This window comes from Procambarus clarkii, chromosome 60 (genome assembly GCF_040958095.1).
Source record: "Procambarus clarkii isolate CNS0578487 chromosome 60, FALCON_Pclarkii_2.0, whole genome shotgun sequence".
Taxonomy (NCBI): Eukaryota; Metazoa; Arthropoda; class Malacostraca; order Decapoda; family Cambaridae; genus Procambarus; species Procambarus clarkii.
This window is the reverse complement of record NC_091209.1, coordinates 6,514,165-6,529,804: the sequence shown is the minus strand read 5'-3', so window position 1 is coordinate 6,529,804 and position 15,640 is coordinate 6,514,165. Positions and strand designations below refer to the sequence as shown.

Below are 15,640 nucleotides of genomic sequence, written 5' to 3'. Positions count from 1 at the left end.
CGCTACCTACGCTAAGTACCTGCCATAAAGTTTGAACAAAATAACACACATAATATTACAAATATACGATATACATATAATATTATAATATTAAACATATATATATATATATATATATATATATATATATATATATATATATATATATATATATATATATATATATATATATATATATATATATATATATATATATATATTATTAAATATGACCGAAAAAGTAAGATTAATAATTCTAACACGAATTTTCTCAATCTTTCGTACATTACGCTTCACTGTTGGAGGTAAATCAAAAATCACTTCTCCAAAATTCATTTTTATTTCTAGTCTGACGCGACACGGGCGCGTTTCGTAAAACTTATTACATTTTCAAAGACTTCGCAAATACACAACTGGTTAGAACTTGCGTTTCCCTGATTTTATATCTACATTTGAGTGAGGTGGGAAGGGTGATGTGGCATTACATTTGAGTGAGGTGGGAAGGGTGATGTGGCATTAACACAAGACAGAACACTAGGGGATATTAATAGGGTATTAAAAGTATCAACACAAGACAGAACAGAAACAATGGGTATTGAATAGAAGTGTTTGTAGAAAGCCTATTGGTCCATATTTCTTGATGCTTCTATATTGGAGCGGAGTCTTGAGGTGGGTAGAATATAGTTGTGCAATAATTGGCTGTTGATTGCTGGTGTTGACTTCTTGATGTGTAGTGCCTCGCAAACGTCAAGCCGCCTGCTATCGCTGTATCTATCGATGATTTCTGTGTTGTTTACTAGGATTTCTCTGGCGATGGTTTGGTTATGGGAAGAGATTATATGTTCCTTAATGGAGCCCTGTTGTTTATGCATCGTTAAACGCCTAGAAAGAGATGTTGTCGTCTTGCCTATATACTGGGTTTTTTGGAGCTTACAGTCCCCAAGTGGGCATTTGAAGGCATAGACGACGTTAGTCTCTTTTAAAGCGTTCTGTTTTGTGTCTGGAGAGTTTCTCATGAGTAGGCTGGCCGTTTTTCTGGTTTTATAGTAAATCGTCAGTTGTATCCTCTGATTTTTGTCTGTAGGGATAACGTTTCTATTAACAATATCTTTCAGGACCCTTTCCTCTGTTTTATGAGCTGTGGAAAAGAAGTTCCTGTAAAATAGTCTAATAGGGGGTATAGGTGTTGTGTTAGTTGTCTCTTCGGAGGTTGCATGGCTTTTCACTTTCCTTCTTATGATGTCTTCGATGAAACCATTGGAGAAGCCGTTATTGACTAGGACCTACCTTACCCTACAGAGTTCTTCGTCGACTTGCTTCCATTCTGAGCTGTGGCTGAGAGCACGGTCGACGTATGCGTTAACAACACTCCTCTTGTACCTGTCAGGGCAGTCGCTGTTGGCATTTAGGCACATTCCTATGTTTGTTTCCTTTGTGTAGACTGCAGTGTGGAAACCTCCGCCCTTTTCCATGACTGTTACATCTAGAAAAGGCAGCTTCCCATCCTTTTCCGTCTCGTAAGTGAAACGCAGCACGGAACTCTGCTCAAATGCCTCCTTCAGCTCCTGCAGATGTCTGACATCAGGTACCTGTGTAAAAATGTCGTCAACATACCTGCAGTATATGGCCGGTTTCAAGTTCATGTCGACTAAGACTTTTTGCTCGATGGTACCCATGTAGAAGTTTGCAAACAGGACACCTAGGGGAGAACCCATGGCGACCCCATCTACTTGCTTATACATGTGTCCATCCGGGCTCAAGAAGGGTGCCTCTTTAGTACAAGCTTGGAGTAGTTTCCTCAGAATACTTTCTGGCATGTCAAGAGGAGTACAGGCTGGATCACGATACACTCTGTCGGCTATCATTCCGATTGTCTCGTCCACCAGTACGTTGGTAAACAGCGATTCTACGTCCAACGAGGCTCTTATCCCTGTGGCCCGTGCGCCCCGCAGTAAGTCCACAAATTCCTTTGGAGACTTCAGGCTCAAGGCGCAAGGAACATAAGGAGTCAGCAGGCCGTTGAGTCGCTTCGCCAGTCTGTATGTGGGTGTGGGTATCTGGCTAATGATTGGCCGAAGTGGGTTTCCAGGCTTGTGCGTCTTGACATTTCCATACGCATATCCAGGTTTATATTCCCCAATGATCTTTGGCAGGTGGAGTCCGGATTTCTTGGCGTTCACAGTTTCGATCAGTTTGTTGACCTTTGCTTTTAATTCGGCTGTAGTGTCCTTCGTTACCCTTTGGAACTTAGTTTGGTCAGAGAGTATGATGTTCATTTTCGCCAGATATTCGTCTTTTTTAAGAATGACATATATTGGCGACTTGTCACCTCTCCTGACAACTATCTCCTTGTTCTCACGAAGGCTTTTAGCTGCCGCTTTAAGCTCGGGGGACAGTATGGTGCTTCTGTAGTTGCCTCGATTCTTTCCTCCTTCTGCAATAAGTTCTGCTTGTAAGGTATCTTTGGTAGTGACCTTCTTTTGTGTCTCGAGGTCGAATATGTCGTCCAACAGAATTTCCAACTCTATTGGAAATTCTGTTGGACGACATATTCGACCTCGAGACACAAAAGAAGGTCACTACCAAAGATACCTTACAAGCAGAACTTATTGCAGAAGGAGGAAAGAATCGAGGCAACTACAGAAGCACCATACTGTCCCCCGAGCTTAAAGCGGCAGCTAAAAGCCTTCGTGAGAACAAGGAGATAGTTGTCAGGAGAGGTGACAAGTCGCCAATATATGTCATTCTTAAAAAAGACGAATATCTGGCGAAAATGAACATCATACTCTCTGACCAAACTAAGTTCCAAAGGGTAACGAAGGACACTACAGCCGAATTAAAAGCAAAGATCAACAAACTGATCGAAACTGTGAACGCCAAGAAATCCGGACTCCACCTGCCAAAGATCATTGGGGAATATAAACCTGGATATGCGTATGGAAATGTCAAGACGCACAAGCCTGGAAACCCACTTCGGCCAATCATTAGCCAGATACCCACACCCACGTACAGACTGGCGAAGCGACTCAACGGCCTGCTGACTCCTTATGTTCCTTGCGCCTTCAGCCTGAAGTCTCCAAAGGAATTTGTGGACTTACTGCGGGGCGCCCGGGCCACAGGGATAAGAGCCTCGTTGGACGTAGAATCGCTGTTTACCAACGTACCTGTGGACGAGACAATCGGAATGATAGCCGACAGAGTGTATCGTGATCCAGCCTGTACTCCTCTTGACATGCCAGAAAGTATTCTGAGGAAACTACTCCAAGCTTGTACTAAAGAGGCACCCTTCTTGAGCCCGGATGGACACATGTATAAGCAAGTAGATGGGGTCGCCATGGGTTCTCCCCTAGGTGTCCTGTTTGCAAACTTCTACATGGGTACCATCGAGCAAAAAGTCTTAGTCGACATGAACTTGAAACCGGCCATATACTGCAGGTATGTTGACGACATTTTTACACAGGTACCTGATGTCAGACATCTGCAGGAGCTGAAGGAGGCATTTGAGCAGAGTTCCGTGCTGCGTTTCACTTACGAGACGGAAAAGGATGGGAAGCTGCCTTTTCTAGATGTAACAGTCATGGAAAAGGGCGGAGGTTTCCACACTGCAGTCTACACAAAGGAAACAAACATAGGAATGTGCCTAAATGCCAACAGCGACTGCCCTGACAGGTACAAGAGGAGTGTTGTTAACGCATACGTCGACCGTGCTCTCAGCCACAGCTCAGAATGGAAGCAAGTCGACGAAGAACTCTGTAGGGTAAGGCAGGTCCTAGTCAATAACGGCTTCTCCAATGGTTTCATCGAAGACATCATAAGAAGGAAAGTGAAAAGCCATGCAACCTCCGAAGAGACAACTAACACAACACCTATACCCCCTATTAGACTATTTTACAGGAACTTCTTTTCCACAGCTCATAAAACAGAGGAAAGGGTCCTGAAAGATATTGTTAATAGAAACGTTATCCCTACAGACAAAAATCAGAGGATACAACTGACGATTTACTATAAAACCAGAAAAACGGCCAGCCTACTCATGAGAAACTCTCCAGACACAAAACAGAACGCTTTAAAAGAGACTAACGTCGTCTATGCCTTCAAATGCCCACTTGGGGACTGTAAGCTCCAAAAAACCCAGTATATAGGCAAGACGACAACATCTCTTTCTAGGCGTTTAACGATGCATAAACAACAGGGCTCCATTAAGGAACATATAATCTCTTCCCATAACCAAACCATCGCCAGAGAAATCCTAGTAAACAACACAGAAATCATCGATAGATACAGCGATAGCAGGCGGCTTGACGTTTGCGAGGAACTACACATCAAGAAGTCAACACCAGCAATCAACAGCCAATTATTGCACAACTATATTCTACCCACCTCAAGACTCCGCTCCAATATAGAAGCATCAAGAAATATGGACCAATAGGCTTTCTACAAACACTTCTATTCAATACCCATTGTTTCTGTTCTGTCTTGTGTTGATACTTTTAATACCCTATTAATATCCCCTAGTGTTCTGTCTTGTGTTAATGCCACATCACCCTTCCCACCTCACTCAAATGTAATGCCACATCACCCTTCCCACCTCACTCAAATGTAGATATAAAATCAGGGAAACGCAAGTTCTAATCAGTTGTGTATTTGTGAAGTCTTTGAAAATGTAATAAGTTTTACGAAACGCGCCCGTGTCGCGTCAGACTAGAAATAAAAATGAATTTTGGAGAAGTGATTTTTGATTTACCTCCAACAGTGAAGCGTAATGTACGAAAGATTGAGAAAATTCGTGTTAGAATTATTAATCTTACTTTTTCGGTCATATTTAATAATATATGTCTACAGGAAAGACTGCTACCAAAATATACTAATATATATATATATATATACATATATATTGTTACAAATATACAATATACATATAATATTATAAATATATAGATATATACAACAAAACAAGGCAATATGGGAGTAAATAAACAAATTTGTGGCCACTGTAACAACTTCTTAAAGACGAAGGTAACGGGAATTGAATGTTATATCTGTAAGACTAGATTCCATTCAGCTTGTACAGGAGTGAGTAACACTACGGCACTGAGAGCTGGCCACTTGCTCTGGGTGTGTAAAAATGACCTGCCAGCTTGGAATATCCTAAAAAACCTTCTAGATAACATGACGCATGAACGGAAAACATCATTCATTGGAAGCCTACCAGCCATCCAGAAGGAGTGGGAAAGGAACAACAATTCTAATATACAAGGGGCGGAGGCTATAGTCAGGGATGAAACTGAGGCTGAAACTCAGGAAGTTGTAAACTCTGACTCAGTAGGCCAGGATGTAGATGACAGTAAACTAGAAAGTGTACCAGACAGCACTGACAGCTCGATAGGTACAGACACCACGACGGTTCTCGATAGAGCAATTCAGAACAGAAGGACAGACTTATGCAAATTTTATGCAAAGGGCATATGCAGACATAGATATGCTGGTAATAAGAAAGGATTAGAATGCAGTTACCAACATCCCAAAAAATGTTTAAATATGCTTAGGAAAGGTGAGTGTCGATTTTGTGGGATATTTGGGTTTGATTCTGATTAATTAATAATTAAAGTAGTAAATTAAATTACGAAGGACCACCCGCTTTTAAAGTAAAGAGGGAAACTAAGAATTTCAGATCATTAGATAAAATTCTAGAGAAAACCAGTGACTATGGATATGACTAGAAAGTATGATCATAAGAATAATTAATGGGCTGTATTATTAAAAACCAAACCTCAAACACCTACATTGGGGGGTTATTACTGGAGGTCAGTACGTCCAGGAATCAGTGTGGTTCGTTCACTAATTCTATTAATAATAATCTAATCCTATAATTAATGTTGAATATAATATTATTCATACAAAGAAGAACATGAATATGAGCATAATAATGAGTTACAGTAAATCACACATTATGTTGTACATTCTGAATGTATCAAATTGCAAAGTTATGAATAAAAAGAAATAAGCCTTAGCTGGTAATAGATTCCTTTAGATAACCCTGGCAGTCCTCTTAATCTCCAAGTCTGGTACACCGACGAATGACACGGTTAACATGGAGAAGACAGCATGAGGAATTCGTCTCTCGAGCTACAAGATAAATAACTACCAGTAGCAATTGATTTAACTACTCAATACATATTCAAGATTATTGATATCTACAGATAGAATTCTAATCACCTGTTATTAGGTGTTGTCTTGCTGTGTGACGTGCAATCACCCTGCCATTAATACACTTATAAATGATGCATCAAATAAAAGTACTTAACTGTGGGCACTGTGTAAGTATTAAGATTGCCGTAATTACGTATCCCAAATTCAGGTGAGCTTATCCGGGATTAATACGTTTCAAGTTGGCTGATCACGTGTCGTCAGGAACCAAGTCTAGGGGTCCCTTATTTAACACCAGCACTAGTTGAAGATATTATCTGCAAGGTCGTTCACGCCTCACAGTGGCGGCTTTCATCTGTGGATAGACACACGTGTCCTATTGGCTGGACAATGGCGTCTTTTGTGAGTACGGTAAGCGCAGGTCTGCTTCTCTTCGGTTCCCCACGTGTACGTGTATTGAGGATGGCATGGCGTCCCTCCTACCCACGCCCAGTCGACGTTCACAACACAAATTATTGGCATGAACATTAATATTTCTCGCATTCGCGCTTGAAACTCTAAAGACTGGACGGGTTTATTATTTAGAGGAACGAAATATTATTATTTAACTATTTAAGAATAGTAAAGATACAAGGGAGAGGAATTAATGTCTCCCCATAGCATTCATTGACGACGCTACCTCTATCGCGAGGTAAACGTTTTGATTCTAAAGCTCTATTCGGCTTTTAGTTAGAGAACAATTCGTCTGCAATCAGTTGTCATACAGAATGCTTTAATTATGGAGAATCGTATTTAATTCTCACACAAATTGTATATAATGTGTTTTACTGTAAAGAAATCTGACGCAATACTGGCGTCAGATGACGTGAGAATTCTAGCCTAATGCACAGATAAATTATTAGTACAGGAGAATTCTACGAGTTGTTAATTTTACTTACTACAATATTAATATGGTTAGTAATAAGTAATGAGAATACAACAATGCTGTATTCGATGTTGGAAATATCCAACATAACTCCGGGGGGGGTTCCCAGGGTCGCAGTGTACTGTGTTGTACTGACCTATCCCGAAGTGATATTAAGATTAATACATTAGTATGTTAGTATGTTAGTACACACATAACGAACGTCCCGGATTTATCAAGGACTTACAAGAACTTGAGTCTTGCTATTTACATGTCAAATGAAACATGTTGTTTGTAGCTTACACAATATTTATAGAATTCAACTCTCCCAATTTAAACTAACAGAATCTACGGTGATGCGATATCTTGGGTCATAGTGACGTGTAAGGTTTCGTTACGTGATATCACATCGAAGCATCATCAAAGTTATCTCAGTGGGATGTGAAAGAAATTATTCTTCTTCAGAGTTGTAATAGGCTTGCAGTTTCCTTTAGTGGAAACATGCATGAAATTGAAACATTAAATGATTAAGTTATCGGTAATCAGGAACACTCTAAAGCTCACAATAAACTCAACAACTAGGGTCGCAGTGACATGTAATGGTGCATTACGTAGCTGCTGAATCATAGGTAAACTCAGAATAAGTTCCTAAGAACTGATAACACTATTGTATGATTATACAGTAGAGTATTACTAGTCATTTAAGATCAAGGAGACTATGACACTACAGTATGGCAACTGTCTAGGGTCGCTGTGACTTGTAACTATTGAGTTACTAGACAATAACATCACGCAGCATCACGATCACCTCAAATTCAAATGAGGAAAGTGAATTAAATGTGCACTGCCGTGCAGTAGTCATTCTGACTGATGGTACAACTAATTTGCTACCTAGCTAAGATAATAGAAAGGTAGAGAACTGAAAAGTTTATTCATTAAAATCAAGGAAAATTCTGAGTCGACAGTGAGATTAGTAGCCTAGTCATTCTGACTTATGAGCTAATTAAATGGCAGCTCATAGGCTTGACACTGTAAACTATTTAATACGAAATCACCTTTACATGAATTTGGATTTATTAAATCAGTCTCTATAAGTATAGTCAACTGTAATTAATGGTGAGTACAGATTAGGCTAGTACTCAGTTGACACTACTAAAGTCCCGAAACCTACCTAAATAAATGGTTTGAATTTCTAACCTACCTAAGTAAGGGACTAAGCTAATTGTGAGCAAAAATGTACTCGAATTAACATGGTGAGCAGTATTGAGCTCATTAACAAGTCGAGTTATATTAAACTCTTGAACATGGTGAGCTACAGTGAGCTCGTCAACAGTGTTGACAGGGTGAGCTACAGTGAGCTCGTTAGCTGGTGCTAACAGGGTGAGTTGCAGTGAACTCGTCAACAGTGTTGACAGGGTGAGCTACAGTGAGCTCGTTAGCTAGTGCTAACAGGGTGAGTTGCAGTGAACTCGTCAACAGTGTTGACAGGGTGAACTACAGTGAGCTCGTTAGCTGGTGCTAACAGGGTGAGTTACAGTGAACTCGTCAACAGTGTTGACAGGGTGAGCTACAGTGAGCTCGTTAGCTAGTGCTAACAGGGTGAGTTACAGTGAACTCGTCAACAGTGTTGACAGGGTGAGCTACATTGAGCTCGTTAGCTAGTGCTAACAGGGTGAGTTGCAGTGAGCTCGTCAACAGTGTTGACAGGGTGAGCTACATTGAGCTCGTCAGCAGTGCTGACAGGGTGAGCTACAGTGAGCTCGTTAGCAGTGCTAACAGGATGAGTTGCATTGAACTCGTCAACAGTGTTGACAGGGTGAGCTACATTGAGCTCGTCAGCAGTGCTGACAGGGTGAGCTACATTGAGCTCGTTAACAGTTAACAGGGTGAGTTCAGTGAACTCGTCAACAGTGTTGACAGGGTGAGCTGCATTGAGTTCGTTAGCTGGTGCTAACAGGGTGAGCTGCATGGAGCTCGTTAACAGTTAACAGGGTGAGTTCAGTGAACTCGAATTAACGAGGTGGAGTTTTGTCATTCAGTTATCATGGCGAGCAATATTAAGCTCGTGCGCATGGTGAACGAGCACTCATATTATTACGTTAATTCTAAGGTGAGCTATGTTAAGCTCATGAAGCATGTTAATTAACAATGCTAATGTTTAACGGTAATGCATTAAACATATTAGTTCTCTGGAAATTCACTCACCTATTAGTAAGTTTGCAAGTTTGTTCGTGCTGCGCTCCTACACTAAATAAGCAGAAACGAAAGAAAAACAACTCAAACAATTAATGCAAGTATTTATCACTAACTCTTAGTGCAGAAAACATGGTATTAAGAAGGTTTTCTTGGCAAACCTTTAAGCGCAAGTATAGTGGACCAGTGGTCCTAGTGAATGTTATCACTAAATTCATGAAATGCCTGTGGCATTAAGTGCTAGATTCTCTAGCCTAACATTATTAATTCCTAGGGAGTACTAGATTCTCTAGCCTAACATTACAATTTAACTAGGAAGACTGAGCGTGGTCAATTACTACTTGTCGAGAATAATTCTAGGTCTGCAGTGAGTTCAATGGTTTGGTCGCTGTGACTTGTACTTGTTTGAGTACGGACCATTGATTTTCACTGAGAGCTATGAAACATCTCGGCGAGTATCAATTGTACTACATTCAATCTGAGTTTATTACTCAGCTGTGTTTCTCCCTTTAGCTTGCTGCTGGAGAATTGACTTACTGCTGACTAATTTATTATTGTTGGCAGGTTTAGGTTTGTTCACATTCAGAACTTTACCAGTAAGTAAGTAGCCACCTGCAGATTGGAGCATATTCATTCCCAATCGTTTAACATGTCCAGTTATGAACTGGTAATAGTAGTCGGCTCCTACTAGTCGGCTGTCTGTCTGTCTGTCTGTCTGTCTGTCTGTCTGTCTGTCTGTCTGTCTGTCTGTCTGTCTGTCTGTCTGTCTGTCTGTCTGTCTGTTTGTCTGTCTGTCAGTCTTCACCCCCCTCACCCCTCCCAGGCTAGGCCAACTACTGCCCTTGCTCAGGATGCAGACCACAACAGTCTACTAACTCCCCGGCACCTATTTTTCTGCAAGGTAAAGAGAGACATCAGGGGTAAGGACATTTGCCCAGTTGTTTCTATCCTCGGAGTTTGAAGCCGGTTCGCTCGGTTGTGAACCCAGAACGTAGACTACTGCGCAAAGCTCATGGATGTCAAGATATCGTATGATACTCTTTTGAAGATATATATTTGTCTCTCCTTTTTTTAAAGGTATACACAGGTATACACAGTATACAAAGGTATACACAGGTATACACAGTATACAAAGGTATACACAGGTATACACAGCATATTCAGTATTACTTTGAATAGCTTGATAAGCCGTTCCATTTATTACATAACGGAAAACTTAATTTTGTTTGGTTGGAATAAAATGGTTTACCTGTAATTGTAAAGCCGTTGGCCAGAGTTACGTTCATGCAATATTGTTTTTCTCTGTGTCAAAGATTGTTATGCTCTATGATTGTCTTCAGTTGAGTGGTCTGTGATTGTTTGGTGCGGGCCTCGCATCCGTCAGACTTACCAGCCTCATCCTCTTGTTTTTGTTACTTGTGTAAAGGAGGAAATGTATATGTTTATCTCTCAGAATGTTCGGTAATATGTGTATTGTTTGTGATGTGTGTATATGTATGTATTAACACGATGTAATTGGGTAAATACTGGTTCAGTAACAGGGTTGTTGATTTGTGGAACCAATTACCGCGTAACGTGGTGGAGGTGGGGTCCCTCGATTGTTTCAAGCGCGGGTTGGACATGTATATGAGTGGGATTGGGTGGTTATAGATAGGAGCTGCCTCGTATGGGCCAATAGGCCTTCTGCAGTTACCTTGTTCTTGTGTTCTTATGTACTGAACGGGGTGAGAATAGCTTGAGCTACCTCATCCCTTTGTGTGTATTTTACCTCAATAAACTTATTTCAATTTCAATTTCAATTTCAATTTCTTGTTTTGGTAGTACTTATAGGAGCACTGAGGACCATAGTACTTATACCGACGTACGACGCAATTAGAAAGTAGAAATCGGTACTATGGAATTTGGACAAGCTGAAAAAGATGTTTTACTTGTGTTGCAAAGACACACTAAACTAACCTGACCTCTTAGGCCTAATGCACACTACCTGAGGCGTAATATAGTACATATGTGTGTGCTATATTAGGCCTAAGAATGTTTAAGTTTGTTAGTTTCATTTTTTCGGACCTGTATAAAGTGAATAGTACAAAATTCTACTATCTAATTGCTTAGTACGTCAATGTTTGTACTATGGTCGGGGGCCGGTCGGCCGAGCGGACAGCACGCTGGACTTGTGATCCTGTGGTCCCGGGTTCGATCCCGGGCGCCGGCGAGAAACAATGGGCAGAGTTTCTTTCACCCTATGCCCCTGTTACCAAGCAGTAAAATAGGTACCTGGGTGTTAGTCAGCTGTCACGGGCTGCTTCCTGGGGGTGGAGGCCTGGTAGAGGACCGGGCCGCGGGGACACTAAAGCCCCGAAATCATCTCAAGATAACCTCAAGATGGCGCACATGATTACAGAAAGTAGTATGGAAACAGGAAGATGGGTTGGACCTACTGTTGCTGGCCTGAAGAAGCTGTTAAGTAGCATTATTGCACGCAGATATTGCAGTAGTAATGTTGAACCATGAATAACAATGTTCCGATCTTCCTTGTTTCTTGAGTTGGAAGACAAGAATGGCAGAGAGTCTACTAGCATATATATTTATCCTGCTGTCAAGACATCATTACTAAATTCCTTAAGTCTGTTGGATAATTACTATGTTAACGAGGGGGGAAGTATGCACCAATCTTATTATCGAAGTTTGCCTTAAAGAGATATATTAGAAGGCAAATATTATATATTCATATTTCAAAATGAAACTCTACCGGGTATAATTATATATTTATACATTCTAAGAGGGTTTACAACCATTTTAAACTACGGTTAAACTTCCCCAAACTGCGTCTCAGGAGGGAACGACGCGGTTGAAGGATAATATCTGAGATTGGATGTGGTGTTGGGCTTAAGGCGATCAACTTTAGCAGGTTTATAAAGGTCACCACAACAACTCGAGCCAACCTGCAGGTATACTTTAATACTAAACACATCCATAAGAAGGCGAGGAGTCACAATAACGTGGCTAAAGTATGTTGACCAGACCACACACCAGAAGGTGAAGGGACGACGATGTTTCGGTCCGTCCTGGACCAGTCACAATCGACTGGAGAATGGTCCAGGACGGACCGAAACGTCGTCGTCCCTTCACCTTCTAGTGTGTGGTCTGGTCAACATTCATAAGAACATAAGAACAAAGGTAACTGCAGAAGGCCTATTGGCCCATACGAGGCAGCTCCTATTTATAACCACCTAATCCCACTCATATACATGTCCAACCCGCGCTTGAAACAATCCAGTCAAATAAACTCATTTTATATACACAGAGAGAAGTACACCCAGTTTATTGATTTTGATTACTTACGCATCTGGATACGAACCTTATTAGCTGTTTTTCAGAAATTTCTACATTATTTTATTGACTTTAGACCTCATTATGACTTATACAGTTGTTGTTGTTTAAGATTCAGCTACTAGGAACAAAAGTTGCAAGTAGCACGGGCTATGGTGAGCCCGTAGTGGACTTGAATATAACTTCCAGTCTTTTTCAGAATCAAGAGTCAACCATTACGGTGTTGTTTGGCTAATATCAGCTTGCGGGGACACTAAGCCCCGAAATCATCTCAAGATAACCTCAAGATCTATTGCCTAGATCTATGAGATCTACTGTCTTCGATTCCTAGTACCCACGCTCATCAACACTGAACTGCATCAGTCTGCCTCAGTTATCTTTAAAAGTCTGTCAAGATGTTTTTTCATGTCTGATTTTGTGACTGATTTTATTACTCATACTCCATTAGTTGTATCGTCAAATACATTAATGTTGGTAAATTTTACTTTTTTGTCTGAGAAATAATTCGCCAAGATCTGAGGATTTATTTGGATTTAGGGTTGTGGGGGTCTGCTAGTAGGTCTCTCTAGCCATAGACAGCTTTACGGTCTAGAAAAGACCCTGATTAAATGCTTTTTGAAAACCGCGTGTTTCTTCATTATCTATTTGAAACCTGGTTGTGTTTATATTGTTCTCTGTCGCCCCCCTTTTCTCTTTCTATTCCTGTTGGAACTGGGTCCTGTCCTCTCTACTCCTGTTGGAACTGGCTCCTGTCCTCTCTACTCCTGTTGGAACTGGGTCCTGTCCTCTCTACTCCTGTTGGAACTGGGTCCTGTCCTCTCTACTCCTGTTGGAACTGGCTCCTGTCCTCTCTACTCCTGTTGGAACTGGCTCCTGTCCTCTCTACTCCTGTTGGAACTGGCTCCTGTTCTCTCTCTACTCCTTTTGGAACTGGGTCCTGTCCTCTCTACTCCTGTTGGAACTGGCTCCTGTCCTCTCTACTCCTGTTGGAACTGGCTCCTGTCCTCTCTACTCCTGTTGGAACTGGGTCCTGTCCTCTCTACTCCTGTTGGAACTGGGTCCTGTCCTCTCTACTCCTGTTGGAACTGGCTCCTGTCCTCTCTACTCCTGTTGGAACTGGCTCCTGTTCTCTTTCTATTCCTGTTGGAACTGGGTCCTGTCCTCTCTACTCCTGTTGGAACTGGCTCCTGTCCTCTCTACTCCTGTTGGAACTGGGTCCTGTCCTCTCTACTCCTGTTGGAACTGGGTCCTGTCCTCTCTACTCCTGTTGGAACTGGGTCTTGTCCTCTCTACTCCTGTTGGAACTGGCTCCTGTCCTCTCTACTCCTGTTGGAACTGGCTCCTGTCCTCTCTACTCCTGTTGGAACTGGCTCCTGTCCTCTCTACTCCTGTTGGAACTGGGTCCTGTCCTCTCTACTCCTGTTGGAACTGGCTCCTGTCCTCTCTACTCCTGTTGGAACTGGGTCCTGTCCTCTCTACTCCTGTTGGAACTGGCTCCTGTCCTCTCTACTCCTGTTGGAACTGGCTCCTGTCCTCTCTACTCCTGTTGGAACTGGCTCCTGTCCTCTCTACTCCTGTTGGAACTGGCTCCTGTCCTCTCTACTCCTGTTTGTGCTGAATTCTGTCCTCTTTTAACTCATTTCTGAGACATCAAGAAGAAATCTGTTGTATTTCACCTCCCATTCCTTACCGTCTTTCAATTTTAAGTACTTTTTGCACTTTTTGCCTTTTATTACTTGTTTTTAAATTCTTTTAAAAATTATATGATAGCCATTTCTATCATTTATTTGCTCCTGTATGTCCTTTTTTTTCCTCTTGAGAGCCGCTGATTTCGTGTTCATCAGTCTGGGAATATTCTGTTGCTGAGCTCAAGCACGTCTTTAAAAAATATTGCAGTATTCATCACTGTATCATGCAGTATGAAGAGTCATGTTATCTTCACGGGAGATTCTTCACAGTCACATCTTCACTGGAGATGTCCAATGTGATCCTTCCTACGAGCATGACGTCGAGTCTTCACAATTCATCATTGACGTCATTAAAATCAAGGATTCTGACCAATGTTTTCGAACGCTGTTTTCCACTATTTTCCTTTTGATAACTCCCTCCCCCCCCCCCCCTCCCCCCCTCCCCCCTCCCCCCCCCCCCCTCCCCCCTCCCCCCGAGCTCACTATTTTTATGGCCTTTTTTGATACATTAAGTCGAATATATATATCATTTGTGTATTTGTTTCTGTGATATATTGCCTGAGGCAGCACCTATGGGCTGCTTCCTAGGATTCTTCTGTTATTTACAAGGTTACATTTACTGCTCATTTACAGTTATACTTCTTTAGTTTTTTTTTTGTGGTAAATAAAAGATGGCACAAGGCATGAGTCATTACTGATGAGTGCCGACCGGTCCATCTGCTGGGCCCAGGCAGGTACAAGGGGAGCCTCGCCTCTTGCTTGGTCTTAGTTCGAGCCCCGATGGTCCAGGTAACTACGGCACCGTTCCTCCACTTACTTCCCTGATCACTTGTGCTGCTAAGTCTCATCATCCTCACTATACATGTTGTATGTGTATAGGCAATAAAGAATTGCTATACACATCGTGATCAATTGCTATACATACCTTGAATAACTGCTATACACGCCATTAGAAATATAATTCAATTACAACCTATAAACAGAAAAGGTGAATGATTTACACTAGAGATAACATAATTCCAGTTATCGTGAGATCAGATCACTAGAATGCACCGGCAGAGCGCTCCCCCTTCTCGTAGAAATCAATGCTAGATAAAAAAATTGTTTTGAGGGCTTGATAAACACAAGTTTAGCGGATTCACAGGCAACGCATTGATGAGTAAGCTTTACTGAACACAAGTTTGATGGATCCCGAGCCATGGTAATGATCGCTAAACTTCACTAAACAAACTCAAACAAGCAATCTCTATAACTGGGAGATAATTACACGGACCATATATATATATATATATATATATATATATATATATATATATATATATATATATATATATATATCCTCTGAAAAAGAGACGCAAGCCAGCTAATCAGTGCTTTCAAAGCAGAGTCAATATTTTTGGAT

At 41.4% G+C, this 15,640-nt stretch overlaps 1 protein-coding gene across 1 annotated transcript in view; it reads left to right on the top strand.

Moving 5' to 3' along the window:
* The window catches only part of LOC138353837 (histone-lysine N-methyltransferase, H3 lysine-79 specific-like), a 45,917-nt gene that overhangs the window by 28,908 nt on the left and 1,369 nt on the right, over window positions 1–15,640 (top strand). The window contains exon 5 of the mRNA XM_069307256.1: window positions 10,564–10,684. Within this exon, the coding sequence (XP_069163357.1) occupies window positions 10,564–10,684 (121 nt within the window). The remainder of the gene's footprint in view (window positions 1–10,563; window positions 10,685–15,640) is intronic.